Genomic DNA, 21723 nt, shown 5'->3' on the forward strand with positions numbered 1-21723 from the left:
ATTTAAGAAACTGGTCTGAACACTCTGGGAGAAACTATCCGGAACGTAACAGGCCCAGAAGGAGGTGAGTATACAAAACACATGAGGAACTCCTAAAGATTCATTTTTAAAATGATCACAATCCAGAAGTCAGAAAACCTCAAACAGCCACTTATCAGAATGGAAAGCCAGACTCACAACCCCAACAATAATTAGAAAGTATCTGTTTAATTCTCAAGTAGATGTCATTGTCCACCTACAGAACGGCTTTCAGAGTGATCTGATAATTCTAAGGACTGGCATGTAAACAAATCTCACGATCTCACTTTGTTTGGCAGTAACATTCTTCACACTTGCATCAGGTTGCTGATCTGTTTGCTTCTGGTCTGTCCCTCATACTGGCAGCCAGGGCCAGACCCAACCTTCCTAATCCCCTTCTGAGACCAGCAGAGGAAGCTGAGGCAAAAACAAGACAAACAAACCAAACCAAACAAACAAATAAAAGAACAGTTCTTTGGTCTGGTCATTGTCTCAAGTATAAATCGTTAAAAGATATTTTCTGGCTAAAACTTCTCATTGTGAATAGCTTTGTTTGGGAACTAGGCTGTTCTTGTCTGAATCTGCATACTTAGAAGGACCACTGTCTGATTAAAGGTTGCTCTGTATTTACTCTTCACAATGGGGCACACAAGAAATATGGCTAATGCAGAGCAGAAGCAGTTGGTATTTACAACTCTATAATATCAGGAATCTGGAGACATTCTCTAACTCATTTATTATTCTTGTTATATCAACCAACTCTGATTTATGCTCATTTTCCTTTTTCCAGTTCCCTCCTAAACATGGCTGGTAACAAATCAACGCAATAATAACCAATGCTAATACACCATTACCATTCGGTTAATGCTAATACACCATTACCATTCGGTTAAGTGCCCACATCCCCTGTCATCTCACAGAGGAGGCGTGTAGATCACCTTACCAGGAACCCTCTGTGGCACACACAGCAAATGCATCACCAGTATCCTAAGGCTGCCTGCCTGCACAGTGCCTGCTTCAGTCAGGGGAAGGAAACTCTAGCACCTATATGAATTCTAAAACATGAGTAGCCTTAACAAAATAGAAGGTTTTTTTCAATTTTTTAAAATTTTATACATTTGAGTATTTCACTGCATGTGTCTATGTGCACTATGAGTGTTTCTGGCACCCATGAAGGCCAGGAGAGGGCATGAATCCCTTGGCACTTGAAATTTTTGCCTAACCTGGAGTATGGAGTATAAAATCATCTAACCAATGAGTTTGCTGAAACTTCGTCAGACCCTGGTGTTGCCTCCGGTCAGTGTTGATACAAAAACCTCCTGAGAAAAAGCCTCAAAATGCTTTCGTCTTGAAGGTTCAGACAAGGAAGTAAGTTAATGGGATGAGCAGGTATACCCCAAGACAAGAAATTAACAGAAAGTTCTCCCAAGGATTTAAGGTCAAACGACTAGGAAAGTTTGGTATCAGCAGGGACCTTCTGAAATAATCATATTCCTTACTTACGGTCATGGTGAAATATTGGGTGTGAAGCTCAAGATACCAAAAATCCCGGAAGCTTCACCAGCTCTGCATAAACTCTTGCAACACCAAAGCATGGAGGATAAAGCTGTTGCTCCCAATCCAAGCAGAAAAAGGATAAGAGCTGTTATCCAGGGACCAGCAGTGGTACCGACTCATCTCTAATCCCAGGACGAAATGTAGACAATGAGTCTTGAAGCAGAGAACAGGGCCATTGCAGAAGGAGACAGGCATCTTCAGAGAGCTCCTGGGGATGTTTTCAAAGAAGCCATAGCTGGTGCTCAGATGGTGCCCAAACCTGAGCCTCTCTATAGGGGCGGCTGGCAGTTGAGGGCAAGATGGAATGATGTAGGCTGCTCAGACCAGCAGCGAGGATCCAGACCTCATCAGGACAATGTGGTGCCCTGGGAAAATGGTAGCCTGGGAAGCTCTAGGGACATTCTGAGATGTGCAATTTAGTTTACCAGAAAAATTAGCACCAGAAGGATCCTGAGAGGGACATGATCCAAACCTTAGTTAAACCAAAGACTCCTAAGGTGATAAAAACATTTAACTGATAAGCTCCAGGGACAACTAGGTTATGTTTGTGGCTAAAAAGTTCTTACTAATCAAAACTAATTAAAAACTCTCAAAAACTACAATATATTCATTTAAAAAAAAAAATGAACCTGAAGTTCATAAAATTTTAATACATAAAACACACTTGTTTTAAAATGTGTACACCTTGATTTAAAGTTCCAGGGAACCTCGATGCAGGTGCTGGGTGGACACCGAGAGTGGGGTACAGGGCCAGCGACATCGCTCAGGGGATAAAGGTGCTTTCACTGTTCTGTTCGAGCCTCAGCCAAATCCTTGGATCCATGTAAGGTGGATGGAGAAAAGTAACTCCACAAAGATGTCCCCAGACTTCCACACACACTTCGTGGTATTCAGTTCTGTTCTACACAAGAATAATTATGTAATTAAATAAGCACAGAAATAAGAAAGAATAAGATCCCAGTAAGTCTGAAAGGGACCTGAATCCCTGGGGTGGGGAAAACCTGGAGCTGATTCTGTGGAGACCAGTACTCTGGCATGACCCCACTACAGTTAAACCCTGGATCTAAAGCAGTATTAGCAAGCAAGCTTTTTCCAGCCTCAGATCTAATGAGCCCGCTACCACCCAGGGTCCAGAGCCATTCACGCAGTGACAGCTGAATTTCCCTGCTTTCAGTACAGCTCAGTGCCAAGTTCTGAGTAGAAATAATCCTTTCATCTCCCAATAAAGGAGAATTACCTGCATTCTGTAACTCAGCTCTCTTTGAAGAGCTGTCTTTGGAGCTGAAGGCTGCGCCTTTCCTGGAGTGGTCACATTAAAGACGATTTTCACTGATCTCATTGGGAGATCCAGAGGGCAGGGAGCTGAGGATATTGTCATCTAGTCACCCTGCAGAAAGTGTTGAGATTTTTCCATTTTAAAAGATTTCAGAGCACAAATGTCATCCTCAAAAACTTTTCTAAAAGACAAATTAAGTTTTCAAAGCCACACTGTTTAGGGACCAGCTGTTACCTTGGGCCAGCATGAGAGGACACTTCGAAAGGGCGTAATTTGATCTGCTATCATCTTTCCTTGCCCCTATGGAGATAATCTCACCCTGATAATTTCCTGCTGTCTACAGCAACACCATTGTATAACAGACTATCTAGGCTAGTGAGCCATCAGTTTTCTTCTACAAAGACAGCTCATATTCATCCCAAAACACTACTGAAATTTAATTCAGTACAAGTGGCAAGGTGACTGACATGTCAGCACAGATCTTCACACCTGAAATAGATTTTTGTTTTATCTTCCTAGTAACTCAATAAGCTACACTGTCTTTTACAAACTAGGAAACCAAGGCTGGGAACTTTAGGCAAGTATCCCAAACATCTAGTCACTAGTACAGTTGAAGGGCTTGCTCAGATCTGTGCCTGAGCTCTGTATGCATTTATGAAACTGTTACATCTTTATGGGATCACTTTCCTCTGGGTTTTATAGGATGTCCAATACACTCTCTGGCTTCCGTACAGTAGAGTAGTACTTTTCATCCTTGCACACTAAGACTTATGGAAACCCAAAATACATCTAGAAATTTCCCTAGCCCTTGCAGGGCAAATCATGCCACTTACGAACAATGGGTATGGGAAAATTCTGGAACACCTGTCCTCTTACACTGCTAAGTTTTTGTGATTCTGAAAACTGCTCAGAATAATAAGAATAAGAAAAGTTATAGCTATGAAGCCCATTCATTAATAATAGCTTATCCACTTCCAATGAAAAAATAGTCACACTGTAAAAAAAAAAAATTAGAAACATTCAGCAAACTGCTGTCTGGAGAACCCCAGTACCCTCAAAAGGACATCTGAGGTCTTCTTGTTTGTCCCCAGTGGTTCCCTCCACCTCAAATGTCAGACAATCCTAGGCAACATCAAAACAAGATGAATCGCTATGCTTCAAACAAGCACATCCTCCTCATCCTTGCTCTGTGCCACATCTTCTGGCTTACCCAGCCCCATGTCCATACTTGCCTCTTTACTTTTGGAATTCCTCTCACCTCATTGGGCTTTACATGATGACCTCTGTACCTCTCTTGCAGCTTCCCAGCACAACTACTGAGACAGAATGGGCAGGAAATGGCTCTGACCTCTGTCCCTGGCTGTGCTGTGTGTGTCTCTCTCATCTCACCCAGCCTTGTGGAGAGTGGCATATTTCTTGCTTAAAGGAAAGTATATGGAAAACAAGAAAAAGAGCTCTACCTGAGCCTTTTTATTCTGTCTATAGCTACAGTCAGATATGCCTTGTTTGGTGGACCCAGCTAGATGGTATTGGGAGTGATAATGCATACTTAGTACACAGGTAAATTTCTAGCCAGTTTCCACCAAGAGTAAGATAAATTCCCAGTGCAAATGAATGAGGACAGCTGGGATGTGCAGTTGGCCTCTCTGATGAACGGCCAACTCTTTTACTGAGATACCTCTCCAACTGTGCTTCCTGGAACTAGCTCCAGTTCCACAGAACCTGGTAAAGAGTGGGGCAAGTATCTTGGCCATACTTATGTGGTAAGTGTGTACAAAGTTTAAATGTCCTATGAGATGGGAAGGTCTGAGAGTAACGATTCCTTCAGGTAAGTGATCCTGTCGCCAAAGTTCCATATCCCTAACTCAACCGCACCCATGTCATTAAGAGCCATTGCACTCTTTCTGCAAATCTTAATCAACCTTATTTTTTAATCACTACATCCCAACTGTAAGAAATATTTGTTGGTTTATTTAACAAGCATTTCTTAATCCTTCAATACACAGACTTCAATGATGAAAAAGCCCCTCTCCGCAGATTCTCAAATTCATCCCTTGAATATCTTGTTTTCAGTTGCATGTGATTAAAGTTTACGTGCGGGCTCAGCTGCGGTTCTTTCTTGTGGCTTGGACTTTTACAGAGTTTCTGAATAAGATCAGTGAGTTGATCTGGAGTATCCGTTCTAGAATGTAGCTGAAGTGACTTCATGGGTTTCTCAGCACAGCTCAGGCCCGAGAGCAGATCCACTCCTTGCAGCTTTGTGATCTAATGTCAGCTATAGCTGATTCAGGTAGTCTGACCTCACTTTCTAAGACAATGTAGGCATTTGCATTGGGTTCCAAACTGAGTAGCTCTCACCAGCCACCACTGAGCTCTCTTTGTCTAAGACGGCCTCAGGGGAGCAGGACAAATGCAGGTCTGAGTGTCCTTAGTGTTCCTCAGGACAAAAACGGTGATATCCACTTCATCATCCACCTTTCTGTCTACAGATGGAAAACTATGCTGCAGCTACAACCGAGGGCTCATCTCAAAGGCAAAAATCAAGGCCATCAAGTACAGCATCGTCATAATCCTTGGTAAGCAATGTCCTTCTTCATGTTATCAAACCTCATAAACTTGCTAAAAGCAAGCTGGCGATGAACAGGACATGCAGGGAAGGAATGGGTTTTAAGCACATTTATCTTTCATTAGAAAGAAAGGTATGGGATTCGCCAGTGTGTCTAGCAGCTGCGAAAGCCAATATTTGGCTCTTAATCCTTCTCTTTGTGAATCGAGTTGTCCACCAATTCACGATCTGGATCACTTGGAGACAATCTGATTAGAAACCAACTACCAAGAATTTATATACAAGTCATTCCCCGCTCACTTGCTTTATTTAAGGCATTGTCTTCCCAGGAAAAAGAAGTAGGCATGTACTCTCTTTCTTCTTGATATTTAATTTCAGAGTCAATAATATTTTCCATTTATGTCCACAGTTTATGCCCCTGTCTTAGTTAGGGTATCTATTGCTGGGAAGAGACACCATGACCATGGCAACTCTTACAAAGGAAAACTAATTGAGGTTGACTTACAGTTTCATAGATTCAGTTAATTATTATCATGGCAGGAAGCATGGCAGACAGGCATGGTGCTGGAAGGCTGAAAATTCTACATCTTGATCCATGGCCAGCAGAAGGGGACTGTGTATCACACTGGCCAGACTTGAACATATATATGAGATGTCAAAGCCCCAGCTCCACAGTGACACACTTCTTCTAACACAGCCACACCTTCTCCAATGAGGCCACACCTATTAAATAGCGCCATTTCCCATGGGCCAAGCATATTCCAACCACCAAAGTACCTCATTCTACTTGTCTTCAGCACTTTCTTTCTACATGTAGGATTCATGAAATCAGTTTGCACTCCTGTCTGCCTCAAACATTCAGACAGATTCATGGCCTACTTCTGTTGTTTTGTTCCCCAACAATGACACCTCTTCCAGCTTCTCTGGCACATTTCTTTAAATAAAAAATAATTACTCTAGTTTTATCCCATGTTGGTGATTCTTGCTGGTTTCTATTTGTATCTGACATGATACACATTCATAGATATAGTTTTATTAAGATGTATATTAACATACAGATTTAAATTCTGACTTTGTATATAAGCAAACATAATTTCTTTATTAAGTCTACTTCTCATGATACAAATATAAATTTATGAAAGCCATGACTTGCCCTTGAGTCATACATGCTATCTCCAAAGCCCAAAGTTTGGTAACATATATATGACTGAGTTAATGTTTGACTCAATAAAAATATAAATAAATGAATGTGGATATACTAAAGGAAAATAATGTTGTTTCACTTTAATTTAGCTGATATACCTTATCTCTGCTTCTTTAGAAGCCTTTAGAAGCTCCAACAATGAATTAACTGTATGCCAAATCACCAGAAGAGCTCATTTCCCTTTTCTAAAACATAAAATGTGGAATAGACCACATACAGCATGCCTGACTCAGCCAGCAGAATATAAGCACACATCAACACTGCAAAGAGGAGCTGCCAAGGTATCCACAGCTCACCAGGGCTCAAAGAATTCTTTCAGAGACTTCTGGAGAACATCACAGATTCCCTTTCTCACACCACAATCACAGATGCCCATTGTCTGAAAGATGAGAAAGGAAATAAATGCTTAAACATGCATTTTCAAGCTGATGTATTCCTGTTTAATCAGAAATTATATTCACAGCCATGTAAAGTCTGGTAAGATACCCATTGGCAGGGCAGCATGCTGTCAGAATGAAGTACCCTATCTATAACAAATATTTATGTAATGCCAAGTTACCATCCTGAAATGATAAGTATCTTTTTTGTTTTTTAAGGTTAGTCTACCATAAGAGTAAAATTAAAAATGTATAAGACCAATATCAATTTTATATATAATGGTATAGGCACAACTACACTAGAAAAGTAATAAAGAAATCAGATGCCTATGCCTGTACAGCTACAAGTGACAGCCAATACAGATGTTTTCAAGGAAATACACAAATGTAAGCTGTTTTGCTGTCACTAACTTGACGTTCTGAGTCAACAAACAAACCATGGTAAGTTTCAAACTATACAAATTCATCTTTCTTTGTCTACAGCATAGTTGTATTTCTAAAAACTTCAATTTTTTATTGTAAATATTCAGGCGTACCTATAAAAATAGTTAGATCTCGAAACTAAGAAAATTATAAACAAGATCTTCTTTTACATAAATGCCAAGTTGACCATTCCAAATGTATATGAGTCTTAACTGCTGCCTCTAAAATGTAAGAGGACTGACCTTCCTGCCAAACACACACACATACACACACACACACACACACACACACAGAGAGAGAGAGAGAGAGAGAGAGAGAGAGAGAGAGAGACAGAGACAGAGAGAGACAGAGACAGAGACAGAGACAGAAAGACAGAGACTGAAATAGAGACAAAGAGACAGAGTTAAACAGAAAGACAGAGATGGAAATAGAGACAGAGATATACTGAGAGAGAGAAGAAGACAAAGAGGGGCAGTGTTGCACCTTGGTGCACCAGAACTATTCCAACTATGGGATTATGACCTATAATGCAGAAAGATAGTGATCTTAGTTTTTAAATGATTTCCATTTAAGATATCAGCACCATGGACCAATAGAGTAGGGAGAGGGGAATCAAGAGTTAATATCTGATTTCTAAATTCTGAATCAAGTTCCAGAATTCCTATCCAATGAGAACAGAAGATAGTTGTCCTGCATGTAGATATCCATGCATGCTGAACTAATACTCTGGGAAAAACTTTGAGGGTACGAAATGATGGTTGGGGAGATAAATTGCAATCATGTGACAAGAGAGAAGGGCAACAAGTTTGTGTACAAAATTTCAAAACTATGTGATTTTGTATTTGCCTAAATTATCTAGAGAAATGGCAGATAAATAGATGATAGCATGGTGTGTGACAGAAAAACAGATTACAGAACAATAGACCATTGATAGATGGCAAATAGATAAACATACAGACAGAAAGACAGACAGATGAAAAGAAAGACAAACAGATTGACAGATTAATTTCTATAAGAAATCACTTCATGGCATCATAAACGCCAAGAAACCTCCAGCTCTGTGATGGGGTAGGAAACCCACGAGTGTAAATATAAGTTCAGGCCTGAACCTAAAGGCTTGAGGACAAAACTGACTCCGTATGTTTCTATTTAACTCCAAGTGTAGGCCATTGTTCCAGTTCAAAGACTCAATCAGTGAGTGAATCCTCACAGGTCCTTATTGTTACACTTACGCCTTCAATAGATTAGATGAGGCCCATTCACCAGCGGAAGGTATTCTGTTTTATGTACTCTACTGATGCAGACATTAATCTCACTCAGAAACATCCTCACAGACATACCTAGACTGACATTTAACCAAATGTCTGGGCATCCTGGAGACCTGTTAAGATGGGATATAACTAAAACATCATAATTGATATTCCCATATTCCATTCTTGCCCTTTGATGCATTGGGATTGCACACAGTTGACTTGGACAAATGTATTGGGTGGGAATGTTCTGTAGAGGTTAACTTAAACATAGAAAAATCTTGAGATTATAATGACCTTATTATGGCCCATGCTTTAAAATTTTAAGAAAACTTTAACCTGCTGTATTTCCTAGAACTAGTGATCAATGTTTGGTCAGATTTCATACTGTTCTGTCTGCCTCAGGGATCCCTAAAGGGTCTTGCTTATTTTTCTTCATCACTGTGATAAGTGGGAGACCCTGGTTACACCTATCAGATCCTAAACTTTCTACAACAACCATGCCAGAAAAAGAAGTCAGAGCTTTCTTTCCAGTTACAGCGGAGCTAGAAAATCTCAACGTAGGAATGTTGTCTCCAGGATACATGAATACTAATACACAGGTTTAAGCAAACATGTCAGTCACGTTAACACACACAACTGTTCATAATAGCACACCCAAGGCCAATATATCTGAGAGATCTCTAATGTCAAAGAACATCCCAGTTAAAATCCCAGTCACAGCTAATGAAAAGCGATGCTTCTGGTGAAGCCACAATGGTGCTAATGGCTTTCTTCTCCTCAGCTTTCATCTGCTGCTGGAGCCCATACTTCCTCTTCGACATGTTAGACAACTTTAACCTCCTTCCAGACACAAAGGAACGTTTCTATGCCTCTGTGATAATTCAGAACCTGCCTGCCTTGAACAGTGCCATTAACCCTCTCATCTACTGCATCTTCAGCAGCTCCCTCTGCTCCCCCTGCAAGTAAGTTGTGTCCTTGCTGGTGCCAGACACACCAGCAGTTTTCATATCTAGACCCTGGTTCTCATTTTATTCCCCAAGCTCAACAGTGGGCTACAGAACCCCCACGTCACAATAAGGTGCTTAAAAGTTAGGAAGTCCCCAGTAGTTTGATGAATTCAAATCCATGTTCTGGGCATGGCAGTGCTGCATATGTGGAAAACCTTGGTTTTAAAGCTTCTCCACAGAAATCACTTCACTATAAACCTACTGGGAATGTGATATGGGACATGTTCACTACTTCCTAGGTAAATTTTTACACAGTAAGGCTAACAAGTCTGAGTGACTGTCTTGATGTCATAGTGATTGTTAGTAGCACAGGTGAAATTCAATAGCCTGATTACCAGTCACTTTGCTGATTTTTTTTCTGTCTGTTCTCATCGGGTCTGAAGTAAACTCATAAGGAGTAAGGAGAAAATCATGGCACAGAGAGTAAGAGGTTTAAGGCTTTGCTTAATGGCAGTGGCTGAGGTTCAAATCCTGCTTCTTTATGCAAAGAGAGAATCTGTGAACATCTATATACTTCCTTTTCTGTGTGTGAAAAGTAGGGATAAGGCAGAACCTAGTTCTTTGTAGAAGATGTCACTGTCCACTGGGCTGTAATGGCAAGTGGTGGAGAAAAATGTCTAGTATAACAAGAATCTAATCTGTAATGACCTTTCTTAACTCTCATCTCTTAACATGTATGCCGTCTTTTCATTAGGGTAAACCATTTTCCTTCATTTCTTTATTCTGACTTTCTCTAGGGTGCAAAGATCCCAGGATTCAAGAATGACCTACCGAGAGAGAAGCGAGAGGCATGAGATGCAGATCCTCTCCAAGCCGGAATTCATCTAAACCCCGAGGCAATAGTGCTAGGCTGAGCTCAGTCAGCTCTCCTGGATCTTCACTACCACTTAGTGTATGTGCATGAGTCCTGAGCCTGTTCCTCCCCTTGACTCCTGCATCACCTAGCAGACATATGAGGCAAACTTTCTCGTGAGGGCGTGCCCCCTGCAATTTGTGTACTAGCCAACACAGTCTCAACACCTTTGTGTCAGCTTGGAAAGACACTTTTCTCTTTCTAATGTCTCCCAGCTCTTCTTCACACAGCCCAGCAACTGTACCAGCAGTGGCCCTGTGTCCTTCTGAACTGATGACACAGGCAAGGGATAGTGGAGGGCTATCCTTGAGTCATCTGATTACAATTTTCAAACTAAACGGGAGACTTAATGAAGGTTAGATGTCTTTTCATGTCTTCTATTGGAAGTTGAGTGGGTATAGATGAGATGTTTGCCCCTAAAATGCCAGGAAATTCATGTTCAGACCCTGCTATTTTATACATCTCCGTGTGCAGGAGGAGATGTCAGCAGGAACACGCTCCCTAGCATTGTGATTTGTGTAAAGGACAGTCCAGTTTCCTGCAAAACAGGAACACTATGCAGGCACATTCTCACCTAGAAGAAGGATCACACCAAACAGTGAAAGACCCTGACCATAACTCCAGAGACCGAGCGGAGACCTTGGACTCACAGTGCTTTGGGCTCTGTAGAGGTTCTTCCCTTTCATGTGTCAACATTCAAGCCAACCTGAGTTCATTCCACATACCTCAGGGACATGCTTACCCAATTTTACTCTCAGAATCCTCTTCAGTTAGAAGCTCAGCTTCCTGGCTTTTCCAATATGATGTTCTCGCAAGCTTGTAGCCTTTGTCTGTCTGGCACCTCTGAAAGCAAGTGCTGCTGGGACTTATTTTGATAAGCCTGCAATTTAGTATTTATAAGTATAATTCAAATGAAATATGACTAAATGTTTTCTAGTCATTTTTTTTCTTCAGGTTTTGCCAGAAGTAGAAATGGCATCATTTGACTGTGTGCACATCTCCACCCACAGCCCTGTGACGCACGTGAACATCCTATTTTTAGCTTCTCATACAGTCTTTGACATTGAAATCTCCTTGGCAAAATTCTCCCTTCCAGAGTTGAAACCTTTTCTTGTCCTTTTGGCTGACTGCTGGTTGAGTCGTTAACATGTTCAGTCTATTTTAAAAAGCACCCTATTCCTCATTATCCTATCAGCTCAAAGACTGCCTGCTTAAGGTCATGGTGGCAATTTTCCCATAAATTTCTATTCAATTCCATCTGACATTAGGGGAAGCAACTCTTTAGGCAGAAATTAGCCACTGTACCAACTGTCTCTCAGTTATTATTCCCTACATTCGAGAAGACAGAACAGTCTACCTTTCTGCTCACACACAGTTTTGAAAACTACTTTCTTCTTCATCCAATCATATAAACTTGAGCAAGCAGAAGCACTGAGTGGCTGAGAAGTACTTCTCAACATTTCTCTTTAAACCGAGTGCCACAGAAGGCTCGCAGAACTGTTACTAAAATAGCTGCCTACGTAGACAATTAGCAAGTAGAATCTGGTGGGAGTCTTAGCTAGCAAAACACAAGGCCAAGGCCCTGATAGATGCTTTCAATCTCTGGAGCTGTCACATGCCTACTTATATTGATCAATTCTTATAATTAAAAGAGAGTACAGTGAAGTATTTTGCCTTCTACAGACTGTGAAGGTAGCTGTCAGGAGCCTGTGGCTCTCATCCTCATAGGAGCCTGGAGATCAATAGGTAATGGGACAGATTGCTGTATGAAGGTGCCATCTATGCAGAAACAGCTTTGTACTGAGTTAAAGTTTGAAATCTTCACCAGCCCTGTTTTCTAAACTTGGGAAACACGGTTTAAACATGGCAGTCATTAGTCCTAAGACCCTGGATGAGTCATGCTGTGTCTCTGGGCATCACTAGTCTATCTCTAACATGAGGACAAAATAATAGTGGAGCAGAGGATGCTGAGGTTTAGAAACTGTAATGGATTAAATTAGAGTTGCAGAGAGTGCTGCTAGAATTCTTCCCTTTGAAGACTAACACTTTAGTGAGTCAAAGTTGAGTCATGGCTTTTGGTGGTATAAATTTTCTCCATACCATATGAACTCAGAAACTTATATAGCATCCCAACCAGGAAACAGTGTGATAGAAAATTATAATATGAACCACAGTGTTGCTATCTGTAGCCCCTGATGCTCCGATGGGACCAAAAATGACAGCAAGGTGGTATGTAAAAAAAAATGTGTCTACCTTCCACACCAAGATATTAAGAAATGTGTGAGCACATTATTATACAGCTTCAAGGACAGGCAAAAGTTAGGGAAATGGGGAAAATGTGTTTAATATATTTAGTCATACTACAGAAAATATCTCTGCTTTACTGAACTAAATTCAATATGAATAGCAGAAGATTCTCTTCTTTCAGGCCATATTTACAACACTATTTAATTGAGATTTAATTTCATCAAGCAACAGCTCCCATAGGCCACCCCGCTCCTACCCCAAAATGTTAATACCTTTTTAATGACTTTCCACTGCAATGATTATGAGAACAATGTACTTTTGAACTAATTCGACATAGATTGTATGCATTCTTTCCAGCTTCGGTGAGACAGCTCTGCATAGAGGTATTCGGAAATGTCCTTGTTTCTTACTTCTACATTCACAGTATGGATTTAAGAAAAAAATGTAGGGCTTAATCTGATGAGGAAACAGACAAACAAAACAATATTTTTATGAGGAAATAAAGTGCTTCTAGTCTTGAGTGCTGGTTGATATTTTAAGGAAGCCACACATCTGGCAGCCTGAGTCTGGTCTTGTGTTTTCTTGTGTTTCATTTATCATTTGAATATAGCTCATTATGTATGCCGTTCTGTTCCTGAAACCTGGCAACCTTCATTCCTGTAAAAGGAGGTGGCCCTTACCAAGCTGCCAACTTTCTTTCTTGGAGAACTATGAAACAGTCATGCCTCATTTAAGAATTCATTATCCTCAACCGGGCTGGACCAGTTAACATTTTAAACATGCAATTCCATCCTTATAAAATGTTTAAATGAGTGGGAGTCTTTTCAGAGACTCCCAGGAAAGAACCTGGGAGTGGGGGATGGGGGTAGCTCCACATGCCAACAGTACTGCATATGAATCTAAAAGTGATTGAATGTAATGGAAGTGTTTCAAGTTCGTTGAATTACATTAAATGAACATAGAATGCAGATTAGAATTAGCCATTGATATGTCCAGAATTTATACAAAACTTTCAGGATAATTGCTAGAAGAATGAAAATAATATGCAACTTCCAGAATAAAGAGGGTAAGGCTGGATGCGGTGGCACACACGTGCAAACCCAGCATTTGGGAGACAGAGACAGAGAGATCAGGATTCAAGGCCATCCCCATCTGCATAGATCTGGAGGCCAGGCCTGTCTGAAGAAAAAGCAGGAAGAAGAGAGTGGAGGAGACAACCTCCCTGACTTCCCCACCCCGTGTGTGTGTGTGTGTGTGTGTGTGTGTGTGTGTGTGTGTGTGTGTGTGTGTGTGTATGTGTGTGTGTGTGTGTGTGTGTGTGTTTCCTACATCACCACCTTAGCCTTTCAGACCAAAATTTCTTTTCCAAGTGAGGTCCCAAGATGTTTGTTTTACTGTACCTGCCTTGTTTCACTTAATGCAATAGTTTTTACGTTCTCCCATGTTGCTGCTAATAACAGGATTTCTTCATTTTGCACTGAGGTGTAGGGAGCTAAAACTTCTTTATACATTTATACAACAATGAGTACATCATTTAATTCTACATCTTGGCTATAATGAATAGAGAGAATCCAGTTATGACTTCTAAAGCTTTGCCATTTAGCTCATCATTAGCTGTTAGTTGTTAGTTGACTTTTTTTCAAAAAGAAAAAAAAAACAGTGTGAAAGAAGACAAGAGTAAGAAAATTGTAGAACAGCTGAGACAGGTAGAAAAAATCATAAGAAAATGATTAATTTTTACCAAAATTTAGCTATTATAATAAATGAAAATAAATGTTCCAATTAGTAATTAAAATTTATCATACAAGAGGGTTATTTAATGCTATTATCTGTTCTTTGTAAAAAATAAAATAAAATAAAACATAAAATAAAATAAATGTCTAAGACAGGAGTCAACAAATTTAAAAATAAAAAGATGAGACCAGGTGGTCCATGGAAACATCAACTCAAAAACAGCTATTCTACTTCATTTTCATAGGCTAAACCAAAATCACAGCTAACAATAGGCAGAGCCAACCAGAGAGGCCTCAGAATGTGTTTTAGTTGGATTAGATGAAAAATAATTCTGAATTTCTCTGCTTTTAAAAACACAGACTTGTGATGCATGCTTTGAACAGTACCAGGAATAGGAGACAATGGGATACAAATTATACAACTATACTGAAGAATTTTATCTCACTTAATTCCACTAATTACCAGCAGGCAGAACTCAAGAATATGCTGGATACACTGCCTACCCCTTCCACTTGCCTGAGGACCACATATCTGTACCTGCCGTCAGGTTATCTGTCCAGCCCTTTCCCTTCAGGTAGGGACCACAGACTCACATCACCGACTTGGCCATCATCTCTAGGCAGGAAGCCTATACTATTGACCTCCCTAACCACACTCATCATATGGCTGAAGGCTACTTTTTACATGATGGACTTATGTGATCAACTCTGTTCATATCTTTTTCCACTCTTCCAACCACCCATTCTATATCAGAACCCTAAACTCACATTGTTTACCCAGATTCCCCTTGTAGCCTGCTTGAGTACCACGCATATTTTATCTATCATTTAACAACTGCCTCTAGCCTCCACTCTCTATGTATGGAGCCTAAACTCATACCAGCAACTCCACTGAAAAATTTAGCCCAATGTCCAACTGCCCCCCTCCAGGTAGAGATTCCAAGATCACACTGCCAACTATATTGGTTCCCACTACCTAAAGCAGAGCCCATAGTGTCTTTGCTAGACCCCTGAAGACTGGTTGTAAAAATAGTCTAGCTCTACAGAAGGTCTGCTCCAAGGTTTAGAAACTTCGTGTGACTGGAACTGAGTTGCAACTACTTCTCATACCTCACTCAAACATCAACAGTGACTTGCTCAGAGACTAAAGTTCAACACCTGCGCACATTGACTTCAAACTGACAACTGGGGGTAACAGAAAACAAATCTGAACACTAACTTAACAAAAGTGAAATAAGAAAAAAAAAACAAAGAAAATATTTTCATACCAAGATACATTACTACCAACCTATCACCGGATGCTGACATCTAATCTCCAAATCACAGACATAAATAATGACGATAATAAGTCTCCACCGAAACATAGGTCTTACAGGGTACCATTTCTAGAGAAAGTGACTCTCAAGCTATATAAGACAATGATTTCAAAATAGTAAGAATAACCTTTAGAAATCAGTGAGTGGCGAGGAAATGCCAGAATGAAGACAATAAAACACAACAGTTGAATGAAAACAGTTTAAGGCACCAAAAAAAAAAAAAAAAAAAATCCAGTTTTTTAAAAAATCTCTAAATACAGGCCAACATGAAATAAAACTCTAAATAAAAGGTCATAAATTCCAATTAAAAATTAGAAGAAAGTCTCAACTCTTGACTGGATAAGTAGAAGAGAGACTATCAGGTCTGGAAGACCAAGTACATGAAGTTTATCATGCAAATAAAGAAAAGAGCAGATAACCCCATCCCAAATGTTCAGAGTTCAGAAACACTGAACGGCTCTAAAAATGCAAACCTAATTAAAACTATAGAAGATTCCAGCTCAAAAGAAAAACTTAAAAAGCACAACAATATTACAGAAAAAAAATCCAAATCTAAGGAAGAAGGTTCACTCGTGTTTCAAGAGGTGTATAGAGCACCAAATAAAACTAGAAGAGAAATACTGCACATAATTATAATAGTCAAAACAATGAATATAGGGAAGAAAAAAGATATAGAAACATACAAAGCAAAAACATGTTAAGCATAAAGGCAGACCTATCTGTTGATTGTCACTGAACAAGATGAAAGGCTGAAAACCTGAAACACATTCTCTACAACTGTGCTTCTCACCCTTCCCAGGCTGTGACCTTTAAGCACAGTTCTTCATGTTGTGGTGACTCCCAACCATAAAATTATTTTCATTGCTATTTTGTAATTCTGATTTTGCTATTGCTATGAATTATCATAGAAATATCTGATATCAGTATATCTGCTATGCAACCCCTGTGAAAGGCTTGCGTGACCCACTCACAAAGAGTTGAGACCCACAAGTTAAAAACCACTGTTCTACAAGGTGCGAAAAGCACAGATATGAGCCCAGACTACTATACTCAGAAAACCTATCTGTGATGATCAAACAAGAAAGGAAATATTTTCAGGATAAAGTCAGATTCAAGGAATTTATGAATGCTAAGCCAGAGGACACTAGAAGTGACACTAATGTCTAAGGAGAAGGGTAGATACTATACTCAAGATTCACAGAAAACAAGTAAATGACAACAGAAAACTGAAGAAAACAGAGGGCCATTAAAATACCATAAAAGCAACAGGAATCAGTATATACTGTTCAACAATAATGTTTAATATAAATGGTCTCAGTTCCCTAATAAAAAGACACAGTTGGATCATAAAACAGAATCCATTCTTTTGTGGCCTTCAAGAAATATCTTAAGATCAAGACAGAGACCACCTTAGGATGGTTCTAAGCAAGTGAAACTAAGAAATAAGCAAGTATAGTTATTCTAATATCACACACACACACACACACACACACACACACACACACAATTTCAACCCATAAGAATCAGAAGAGATAAGGAGGGATACCTTATACTCATTAAAGGAAAAACCCACCAAAAAGGTATTACAATTTCAAATTTATTCAAATAGAAAAGCACTAACGTTCAATAAAAGAAATAGAATCAGATTCAGAGCTCAATAGAGTGGTACTGCTCGATTTCATTACCCCACTCTACAAAACTGATTTCAAAGCTCCTAGCAGGTGGTGGTGCTCTCTAGTATCCTGTTGTGCTTAGTGTCTATCATGTGCTTCTGGGGACAGATGGCACTTAGGGACCTTTTAAGCCTGAATCATGACCTGCTGCCTGGTAACCTACTAGCTGCCTCCACTTCCTTTGAAGTAAGTTTAAAACCACTCTCACCATTAGGCAAGCCATCCAGAAAAAAATTAACAGAGACTCTTGAGTTACATGACCTCATAAATCAAATAAATCTGGCTGCTATCTATAGAACAGTCTACCTAAATACTAAAGAGTACACATTCTTCTCAACAGCTCATGGAACCTTCTCCAAAATAAGCCACATACCAACACACAAAGAAAGTCTCAACAAATATAGAACAAATGAACACATATTCTGCCTTCTATCTGATCATAACCAAATATCAATAATAATAAAACCCACAGAAAGTTTACGAAGTCTGGTTCCCCTTTAACTCTTTATAGTAGCAGATCTCATTTCTCTCCTCATCTCCCTGGTTCTTTTCTAGCTAGCTACTCAACCCCTTTGGACATTCAGATTGAAATGCATATACCTGGAGTTTAAAAGGTAGCACATACATAAAAGAAAGCATGCAGCATTAGTCATTCGAGATGACTATTTCTAGCTCCATCCACATACCTGTAAATATAGTTTCCTTTTTCATGAGGGCTGAAGAATTCTCTATTGTGCACGAATTCACAGAGACTGTAACAGTCTGTATAAGACCTGAACAGGTTCAAAAGCAGACAAAACTCTAGCACTGAGAAGGAAAAGTGGACAAAAAAAAGTTCCATGCTTTCCCCAAGAATACTCCAAGAGGCTATTTGCAGGTGGCACCTACTAGGAAAGGAAAAATCAGTTTTATCCAATTAAAAGTCACTGGACATGCTTCATACCCAGGAGTATTTGGTTAACACAGAAGGGACCCCATGGTTTTTTCTTTTGTTTGGCTTTGGTTTAGTTTTATTTGGAAACTTTGGTTTTTATATTGTTGATGGTGGTGGTGGATTTTTCTGGGTTTGTTCATTTGTTTTGATTTTTGCTTTTTAGGGGCTATTGAAATGGAAAGAAAAAACAAAGTTGGTGGGTAAGGAGGTAGGAGGACCTTGGAGAAGGAAAAATATTACCAAAATATATTGTATAAAGAATTTATATAAAAATATCAAAAAAGGAAAGTACATTAATTTATGAAAAATAAAGCACTCCTGGATGACAATTAAAAAATCAAGCATCCACTAATGACAAAGGTTTGGGAGAATCTAGAGAAATAGTAGCTATATCTCAACATAGTACAGATAATACACAGAAAGCCCACTGTTAGCAGCATCATAAACAGAAAAAGCACCCAAAGCATTTGCACTACAATAAGATTGAGCATTGAGATGTTCAGTATAGTACTCCAAGTCTCAGCTAAAACAGTAGGACAAGAAAGTGAAAGGGTTAAAGAGATACAAACCAAAAAGGAAGAATTCAAAATGTCTTCATTCACATATGCTATACATAAAAACCCTGAAGGCTCCACCAGAAATCTAACCCTTAAAAATTACAACTAGCAAAGTGGCAGAATGCAGACTTAATGCAGAAATCTGTAGCCTTCATATGAACTACATAGAAAGGAAACACACAGTGGGAAGGAAGTGGAGAAAACATTCACAATTGCCTCAGGAAAATAAGATAAAATATCTTAGAGTAAATCTACCAAAGAAAAGAAAAACTTATAAAATGAAAATCTTAATACACCCATATACAAATAAAGTGAATAAGACATCATAAGATAATGGAAAAGCCCCTTGTGCATGGATCAGTAGAATGAATGTTGTGAACATGGCCATTTTACCAAAAGAATATACAGGTTCAATGCAATCCCTATTAAAATCCCAGTACAAGTTTTCAGAGAAGTTGAAAAAATTAATCTTAAATTGTATATAAAAACACAAAATACCAGACTATCCAGAACAATCCTAAACATTTTTTAAAAGAATAACTAGAGGTGTCAACAACCTTTCCAGATTTCAAATTATACTATAGAGTTCTAGTAATAAAAACAGCATGGTACTAGCATAAAAACAGATTCATTGACTAATAGAGTAGAATTGAGGCCACACACATAAGCCCACACTTCTAGAGTTACATAACTTTTTTACAAAGTGGCCACCAATACACATTTGAGAAAAGACTATTTCAACCAATGGTGCTACTTAAAGTGGGTTGCTACATATGGAAGAACAAAACCACATCCATATCTCCCATTCTGCATAAAATTATATCCCAAATGGATCAAGACCTTCAATATGAAACATAACATCCCGGATCTTATTTTCAAAAACAGCAAGAAAGGAAAGCAAAAGATAATAGGGAATAAACTTAAACTCACTGATGCAAAATAGGACTTTTCACGGGACCTAGGTGGTATAGGCATCTAGACCAACAAATAACCCATTATACCTCATGAAACTAGAAAGCTTCTGTAAGTAAGGACACTGTCATTCCAGGAAAGAGGAAGACCACTGTGCATGAGGAAAAAGTCTTTACCAACTGTATATCTGACATAAAGTTATGTAGACTATACAAATAATTTAACTCTGAACTTCTAAAATCAAACAAACCAATTAAAAATGGGACATAAAATTAAACAGAGAGTCCTCAAAATAGAACATAAACATGTAAGAAACATCGTATTTGATACCCAACATCTTTAGCCATCAAAGAAAAGCAAACTAAAACTGCTTTGAGTTTTCACCTTACCCTGTCCAAACTGGCTAAGATCAGCAAAACAAAATGACAACAAACACAATTCCGAGTGTGGGAAAGGGGGAATATGTATTCACTGCTGGTGGGAGTGCCAACTGGCACAGCCAGGAAACCAGTGCCAGCTGGACATCAGTGGTGACGTTCCTTCAAAAGCTATAGACTTACCCCACAATCCAGCTATGCTGTTGCTCTCTATATCCTATTAGAGAGATATCTGCTCATCCATATTCACGAGAAAACAGAAATAACTCAGATGTCCATCTGTGCATGAATGGATGAAAATGTGGTACCTTTACACAATAGATATGATTTAGCTCTCGAAAGATGAAATTATGAAACTCGCAGGTGAATGGATAAAGCTGAGTATAGCGAATAATAATTCTGAAGGAGGCAACCAGACCCAAAAGGATAAATACTGCATATTGCTTGTTTTCTCTCATCTGTGCATGTTACCTACGGATCTCCAGACTTATGTTTTTCATTGTAATACCCACAGAGGCCTACACATTTTTTTTTTTTTTTTTTTGGAGAGAAAACTTGATTCTTTATTGAAGTTGCTACAAAAAAGAAAACTTTCACTGCAGTTCAGTATTCATACTGTAGAAATCTGAAGTGGACTAGTTTCAACTGCCACATTTATACAATTTTACTAACAGGGAACACATGTTTAAATAATTACAAATGGACACATTTTTAAGGTGCCATGGTTTTCAAAGAAAGGAAGCCAGGACACAGTGGCCTAAAAGGATAAAGGGAATAACTAAATGGAAAGGGTTAAATTGGGGTGGACAGGGTAAAGCCTGGGCTGTGGAAAGCAATAACTATAGATGCCTTATCTGGCATCAGTGGGAAGGAGAGTCCTTGGTTCTGTGGATGGTCAATGTCCCAGCGTAGGGGGATGCTAGGGTGGTGATGCAGGAGTGGGTAGATTGGGAAGCACCCTCTTAGAGACAAAAGGGAGAGGAGAAGAAAAAGGGGGTTAGCAGAGGGGAAACCAGGAAGGAGGACAACATTTGAAATGTAAATAAATAAAATAACAAATAAATATAGACCCCCCCCAAAAAAAAGACCTTTCAAAACAATTGTTTAAGGTCCACTTCAGCTCCTTCCTCAGGTGTCACCTCGATGGGTGAATGTGTAATAAAAAGATGGGAAACGGACAGAAATGAGGAAGCCGTAGTGAGGTCCTGGCCTGAGCTGCCACCAAGGACCATCTCTGGTTCTGTGGTTCTGCAGCTGGAATCTGTGGTGATGTCTGTCTGAATTAACACCAAAGGCCAAGGAGATGCCCGTGGTATGGACTGCCACCAGAGACCACGTGGAAGTCTGAGGACCATGCGGTGCAGAGGTGGGCAAGGTGCTGACCCAATTTACCTGCGCTGTCATGTGACGCATGGGGACATCAGGCAAGTGCTGCTGTGC

The 21723-nt window shown here is 39.5% G+C and overlaps 1 protein-coding gene across 1 annotated transcript in view; it reads left to right on the forward strand.

Moving 5' to 3' along the window:
- NPSR1 (neuropeptide S receptor 1) overlaps positions 1-10509 on the forward strand; it is a gene marked incomplete at both ends in the record, with an annotated part of 208662 nt that extends 198153 nt beyond the window's left edge. The window contains 3 exons of the mRNA XM_080930423.1: positions 5341-5427; positions 9456-9636; positions 10419-10509. Coding sequence (XP_080786549.1) covers positions 5341-5427; positions 9456-9636; positions 10419-10509 — 359 coding nt within the window. The remainder of the gene's footprint in view (positions 1-5340; positions 5428-9455; positions 9637-10418) is intronic.
- Between the last annotated feature and the right edge of the window lie 11214 nt (positions 10510-21723).

This window comes from Micromys minutus (assembly GCF_963924665.1).
Source record: "Micromys minutus genome assembly, chromosome: 16".
In the NCBI taxonomy this organism is placed as follows: domain Eukaryota; kingdom Metazoa; phylum Chordata; class Mammalia; order Rodentia; family Muridae; genus Micromys; species Micromys minutus.